At 43.2% G+C, this 7,109-nt stretch overlaps 1 protein-coding gene across 1 annotated transcript in view; it reads left to right on the top strand.

The window, feature by feature from the left end:
• Positions 1-3,523: 3,523 nt before the first annotated feature.
• The window catches only part of LOC104387743 (sodium/potassium/calcium exchanger 1-like), a 5,209-nt gene continuing 1,623 nt past the window's right edge, over positions 3,524-7,109 (top strand). The window contains exon 1 of the mRNA XM_009996527.1: positions 3,524-3,607. Coding sequence (XP_009994829.1) covers positions 3,524-3,607 — 84 coding nt within the window. The remainder of the gene's footprint in view (positions 3,608-7,109) is intronic.

Raw genomic sequence — 7,109 nt, 5'->3', positions numbered from 1 at the left:
ATCTAGTTTCTTCTGCACCTCTTCCCAGCACTAGTTCTGAGAGAGCCCATTCCCAGCCAGTGAGCCCTCTGCCTTAAATGCTGGTGAAAAACATGTCATGTTGGAACAGTCTTCAGAAGAATTCTCCCAAAAGTAGAGCCTTTCCTGAGCTGTTTGGAGTTGTTCCCAACTTCCTTAGCAACTATCTGTGCAATGATCCACTTGTTCCAAGAAACAGTTCCAGGAGCCAAGAGTCCTCTCGTTCTCACCCAAAGGACAGGAAGAAAGAAAACCCTCTTAAAATGAAGGAAGGTAGAGAATCAGATTACTAGCTAAGGGACAGAGAGGGAACTGAAAACTGATTCAAGCTGACTGGGATAGTACCAACGCCCCTCAAACTGTACAATGGAGGCTAGCAGAAGACAAAGACAACATAACAAAAGGCCATGTAAAGAAAGCAAATTGAAAATAAAATATGGAACATATCCACAGGTGCATCAGATGATGTAGAAAAGTACATTTCTGCATCACAATGGCTGGGAAATGATGAGTAATGAGGCATAATCATAGAATCATAGAATCCTAGGGGTTGGAAGGGACCTTGAAAGATCATCTAGTCCAACCCCCCTGCCAGAGCAGGGTCACCTAGAGCACATCACACAGGAACCTGAACAGAAGTCAGTTAATGGTGACAGATAAATGTTGCCATCTACAAAAAGTTTTCACCTCCAGTGTTCCCCCAGATTACCTTCTCTGTTTCTCTTCCAAATCTATCAGTCCACTGATAGCAACATGCCTTGGTCTTTGTTTCCAACATTAGACCAAATGTATAACTTATAGAATCATAGAATCATAGAATCATAGAATCTTAGGGGCTGGAAGGGACCTCGAGAGATCATCTAGTCCAACCCCCCTGCCAGAGCAGGGTCACCTAGAGTACATCACACAGGAACTCATCCAGGTGGGTTTTGAATGTCTCCAGTGAGGGAGACTCCACAACCTCCCTGGGCAGTCTGTTCCAGTGCTCTGTCACTCTTACAGTAAAAAAATTTTTTCGGATATTCACCTTGAACCTCCTATGCTCCAATTTACACCCATTACCCCTTGTCCTATCACTGGTCATCACTGAGAAAAGCCTAACTCCATCTCCCTGACACTCACCCCTTACATATTTGTAAACATTGATGAGGTCACCCCTCAGTCTCCTTTTCTCCAAGCTAAAGAGACCCAGCTCCCTCAGCCTTTCCTCATAAGGGAGATGTTCCACTCCCCTAATCATCTTCGTAGCTCTGCGCTGGACTCTTTCGAGCAGTTCCCTGTCCTTTTTGAACTGAGGGGCCCAGAACTGGACACAATACTCCAGATGTGGCCTCACCAATGCAGAATAGAGGGGGAGGAGAACCTCTCTTGACCTACTAACCACACCCTTTCTAATGCACCCCAGGATGCCATTGGCCTTCTTGGCCACAAGGGCACATTGCTGGCTCATGGTCATCCTCCTGTCTACCAGGACCCCCAGGTCTCTTTCACCTACACTACTCTCCAGCAGTTCAGCCCCCAACCTGTACTGGGACATGGTGTTGTTCTTCCCCAAATGTAAAACTCTGCACTTCCCCTTGTTGAATTTCATCATGTTTCTCCCCGCCCAGCTCTCCAGCCTATCTAAGTCTCTCTGAATGGCAGCACAGCCTTCTGGTGTGTCAGCCACTCCTCCCAGCTTAGTGTCATCAGCAAACTTGCTGAGGGTACATTCTATACCCTCATCCAGGTCGCTGATGAAGATGTTGAACAACACCGGTCCCAGTACCGACCCCTGAGGGACTCCACTAGTCACACACCTCCAACCAGATTCTGCCCCATTGACTACAACTCTGACTCCTTCCTTTCATCCAGTTCCTGATCCACCTCACTACCTGATCACCAAACCCATACTTGATCAACTTATCTACAAGGATGCTGTGGGAGACGGTGTCAAATGCTTTACTGAAATCAAGATAAACCATATCTACCGCTCTACCATCATCTATCCACCTAGTAATTTCCTCATAGAAGGCTATGAGGTTAGTCAAACATGATTTACCCTTGATAAAAGGGGTAAATGTCTCACGCTGTGCTTCATCTGATGCATCTCCAGGCTACTGTAGAAAGTGTTTTTCACATTCCTCTTTTCTTCCCTGATGCAGTTCTAGTCAACATGCAGCTCAGTTTTCCTGCTTCCTCTCACTTCCCAAAACAGCTCAACATCCAACCTACCTGGTTAGCTGCACAAATCTGTAGATCGAGGGTAGAGGCAGGGAACGCACAACAGGAGAAAAGCCTACACTACTAGCCCACTGCAATGCAAGATTTTATAGCAGTGGTTCAGACTGGAACCATAACCATGGTGTGACTCTCTAGTACAGGATTACAGACCCTTGGTGGACAGCTTCAGTTTGCAGAATTGGACAAAAAAAAAGCATTTTTTTTCTTAGATAAGCTAGTTTCACAGATGAACCAGTTCAACTTCCTAAACTGGCAATAGTTACATGATCATTGAAACCCTATCAACTCATGCAACTCTGCATTCATAGCTGCAGCAAACAGGGAATAATTCCTCTGCAAATTAGAGAAGGCAGTGCAGCTGAAGGACCAGCTGTCCACAAAGAAACGGCAACAAAATACAGGTGAGGATGCAATCCCCTGAGATTCATACCCTCTCCCTTACACTTCTGTATAAAGTTTACTTCTATACCAGAGCTACTCAGTCCTTTGCATTGCTGTAGCAATCCTTTGTACTGAGACCACTTTAGAGCTACATCACAGAACAGAAGCACTAGTTGCATCCATAAGATTGTGAAAAATGGCATAAATGTGTAGAAAAAGCTTCTTGGTCTTCCATGTTCAGAGACAGCAGTGGTGGAAATGAACAGTAAGAGGCAGTTCCAAGTACACAGGTATATGGAATCTGGCTGTGACACCAGCCTTTTTTTTAGCAGGTTGGTAGTGCAGGACCTGTCCTACACAAGAAACTTGGCAGAAGAGAGAAGTACATTTGTCCCCTGAAGGTTAGGAATTAACAAAGACACTAATATTTGAAGAGTTCAGTCTACACCTACATTCAGATACCTCCCTGGCTAAAAAAGCTTCTATCCTGTAAACCTAGGTGCAGTAGTAGTGTGTCAGACAGAAAAACGGAGAAGATCCTGATCCCACCAGCCCCTGTCAGAGGTCAGAATGCAGGAGACACACTCCCCATTTGACCTTGTACAGACATCTTACTTCCATAACTGTATTTCCACATAATTAGAACATTCATTCAGACATGTTTTCTATCAAAATAATGAATCCTGCCTGCTAATCAGTCATATGTGAACACTTGTGTTTTGAGATACGTTTAAAAAACCCTAAAGGTACAACCTGGAGCTGCACCTTGGGAAATTCAGCTTATGACTAGTTTTCTCAAGAGGCTTTTGACTGCAGCTCATTTAACATTTGCTGGTCTACAGGATACTTAGCTTTTCAGAAGTTGCAGTGCACTGTGAAAGACCCATGGACAGTAGACAGGATGAAGATGGTCTTACAGCTGGTAACAGAAGGCTGCCCTGGGAAACTGTACTCCACCTTTCCATCAAAAAGGCTTCAATCTGATGTAAGGCAAGTCACTTAAACTAAACAAGTATCATATGTCCTCCTCGTTTAGAAGCTGCATTCAGATTTGAGTGTGAACTTACAACGAAGCTACAAAATATGAACTTAAATAATCCTGAAGTTCTTCAGAATATCAGGTCCCACTTATGTAAGCACTGAGCCTAAGAATCACAGAGTACCCTTGTTTCTCCTTCTGTATGTCTTAGTTTCCCATCTTGGAAGTCAGTATCATACCTCTCACGCACAGAGAAACTGGAAAAAAGGCATCTGAAATCATTGATACAGTGAGAAACATCACTAAAAAAGTTTATTTACAACAACATTTCCATGACTTAAAACAAAGTAATGGTCACATATTGAAAAAAGAAAACACAGTAATGAACTGCACATTTAACACAGTAGAGGTGTTGATTTTTCCGTTAAACGTGTAAGAGACTACATCTTGCCCTAGGCTTTCACCTCCTCACCATAATTGTTCCTTTAGGCGCAATTTATCAAAGATGACACTTTAAGAGCTAGAAATTAATCTTTCAGCAAATGTTTTTACTACCCTGCTTTCCCACTCTGCAAGTTTCTGACTGACAAGAGTCTTGGAGATAAACATAGGAGTAGGAATTTTCACATGCAACTAAGGCAATCTAACAGATCATTGTTGTGTAATGGTCCAGTTCACTCTCCACTCAATCCTCCCCTGGAATCAGCTTTAGTACCTACCTGGGCTTGCAATGAGCCAATACAGTTCATCAGTGTAAAGAAAAGGAATCCTAGCTAAATACAACAATCAGAATACAGAAAAACACAATCATCTGCTGATTTAATGAGCCAAATCAGCCCACCAAGGCACCAAAGGAACACCACCATTGCTGCAATAAAAGGTTTAGAAACACTGGAAGCAAGGAAAATTACATTGTATTGTGATTTTCAGTGGCAGGGAAACAAAGCTACAAACACTTTGTGACAGTAATGCTAGTGCCTATTCTGCAGAGATAACCCAAATCAAGAGCTTTGACTTCTGTGACAGGTGCTTAGAGGATGTCAGGATGAACAAAATTTATCATTAATGAAATAATGTGTGTCTCCCAGAAAGGACCTTTTTATTATAGTACTCAAATAAAATGGCTAGCTTAAAGAATGACCCCCACTGCCACCCTCAGATCAGGGTGAAATAACCATCATTTCTACAGGCAGCACAAAAATCAGCTCTCAAATAGCCTTAGTGCTTTTACACTCCTGTTATCCTCCAGGTTTTATAAAGCAAATTCAGTAAGATGTGAACAATATAATTCTTTGGCAGGCAAATGTGTTTCTTTTTGCTGTTCTTTCTCTTTGTGGTTCTTCTGTCCTCTTGCTTTCTATTTTTTTTCCATTCCCATAGTCTCAGGCCTAAGTGTTCTAAAGTGCATTTACTTTGAGCTGTATTAATGAGCAAAAAAAGCTAATCTAACCCCTTGCGAAGTGCAGGGTGATGTGGTAGTGAGGATAATGGGGCTGAGAGAGTATCAGCAATAGACAACAGACTTTCAGACAAAGCATTCTTGTCTCCCAGTCCTCGGAGCTCACCAAATTCTTCACCAACTTCCAGTCTTCACAGATTCCTAACCTCCTTTGACAGGCTTTGCAGCCCCAGAACCAACCTCTGTTAGATTCACAGGGCAGACAGAAAAACCTGCAACACAGTATGCTCTCACAGCTGAACAGGAAGTGAGTTCAGCTGTAACATTTCACACCAAACCCTCAGTGACAGACTAGGACTGCAAGAAAGAGAAAACACACAGCTGTAATTGAGAGTAGAGCAGTCCCCCCACTTCAAAAGTCTCCCTTTCTGGGAGAGCAGTATTCCTCATAAGTGGGTACAGCTATTCTTGAACAGCCCCTATCTCAAGCACAACTTTTCTTTTAATTGGCGAAGAGGTTAGGCAAAGAAGAAAATCTATCACAGTTCTGTATGTCAGCTTGTGTGCTTTTTCCTCACTTAAAACTACAAAAATAAAGACTTCAAGAAAGGCTAGGTTAAAGAACTGTGCTGGTTGTACATCAATAAAGGACTGCTCACTTATAAAGCAAGACTGAGACGCACTCTTTGGTGAGGCTATTCCTTTAGTCTGCACACTGTGAAAAACCATGGAGCTTTAAACACCTTACAGTTTTCATCAGAAATGACAAATCCTTGAAATCCAGTGGCAAAGCTCCTGTATCATACAGAGGTACAGGGCAGCCCAGACAGAAGGCAGGTACATTCTAAGACCAGTCACTTCCCTAGTGAAGCAGTTAACAGTCTGTTAGGACTAACAACAGATCAGCAAGTGCTGATACTCAATACTACAAAAAACTGTTAAACTCGTACTCTGCCTTCCTAAATAACCAAGTAGAAATCCACATTCAAAAGGCACAGTAACACTGCAAAATAATACGTTAGTGTTGTTATTATTATTAGATACAATCCTAGCCCACATAAACACATGCTACCTTTGCTTCTCTCTGCTCTTGGAAAGACTTCTACCTCATTAATTACACAGAAAACATGACTTGAGGAACAAAGTTAAGGTTACATGGAAAAGAAATAATTACAGCTATGTGATTTATTGAGGAAGCTCTAGGTATGAACTGAATGAGGCAAATCATACAAGCCTTTTCTCCCTTCTCCCATTCGAACAAAAATTAGCCAGTAATCACTGAATACACACTGGGAAGCTTGATTTAAAAAGTAAAAAGTTTTTCCACTGGACTACTATGAATTCCTTGGCTGCCAGATTTAACATGAGGCACATTCTGACTTTTGCAAGTCAGGCTATGCATGTACTAAGTATCTGGACAGCAACAGGGCAATGCAATCAATTAAGTTCACTCAGAATGTAAAATTAAAGTGCAACCTAAAGCATTTTGATCTGAGGTTCAATATTGAGTGCATCTTCATTTCCACGTTGATAGGTACTATAGGCTGTCAGGCCCTCAAAACAACAGCTTTAAGGAACCGAAGTATTACAGCCACGGCCAGCCCCTTCTTAGGTGAGCGTCTGACGGTACTTCTACATCCAGCAAGTGACCCAGATCTTACTGAAAGCCTAAGACAAGGGCCATGCACTCTGAGTATCCAGCGACTCACAGTGAGGCGAGCAAGCAGTGCCACGGAGGAAGAAAAAAACAAAGCCACGCCGCTGCAAATTCACATGTTAATACCGATTCCTGTCACCTCGCCTACCCGGATAACGCATAAATTACACCGCAGGGATTATCTACCCCGGGGCCAAACTTCAGAATCACAGTGAGGCGAGCAAGCAGTGCCACGGAGGAAGAAAAAAACAAAGCCACGCCGCTGCAAATTCACATGTTAATACCGATTCCTGTCACCTCGCCTACCCGGATAACGCATAAATTACACCGCAGGGATTATCTACCCCGGGGCCAAACTTCAGAAGAGCAGGATGCCTTGGCCCAGGCACACCTGAACCCGGCTCTGGAAAAGACCGCCTGCACAGGACCGCTCCCCCGGCCGCCGCTGACCA

The sequence above is a fragment of the Chaetura pelagica genome, unplaced genomic scaffold, assembly GCF_000747805.2.
Source record: "Chaetura pelagica isolate M959 unplaced genomic scaffold, ChaPel_1.0 scaffold82, whole genome shotgun sequence".
Taxonomy (NCBI): domain Eukaryota; kingdom Metazoa; phylum Chordata; class Aves; order Apodiformes; family Apodidae; genus Chaetura; species Chaetura pelagica.
The sequence above is the reverse complement of the archived record's forward strand: the minus strand, read 5'-3'. Positions and strand labels throughout refer to the sequence as shown.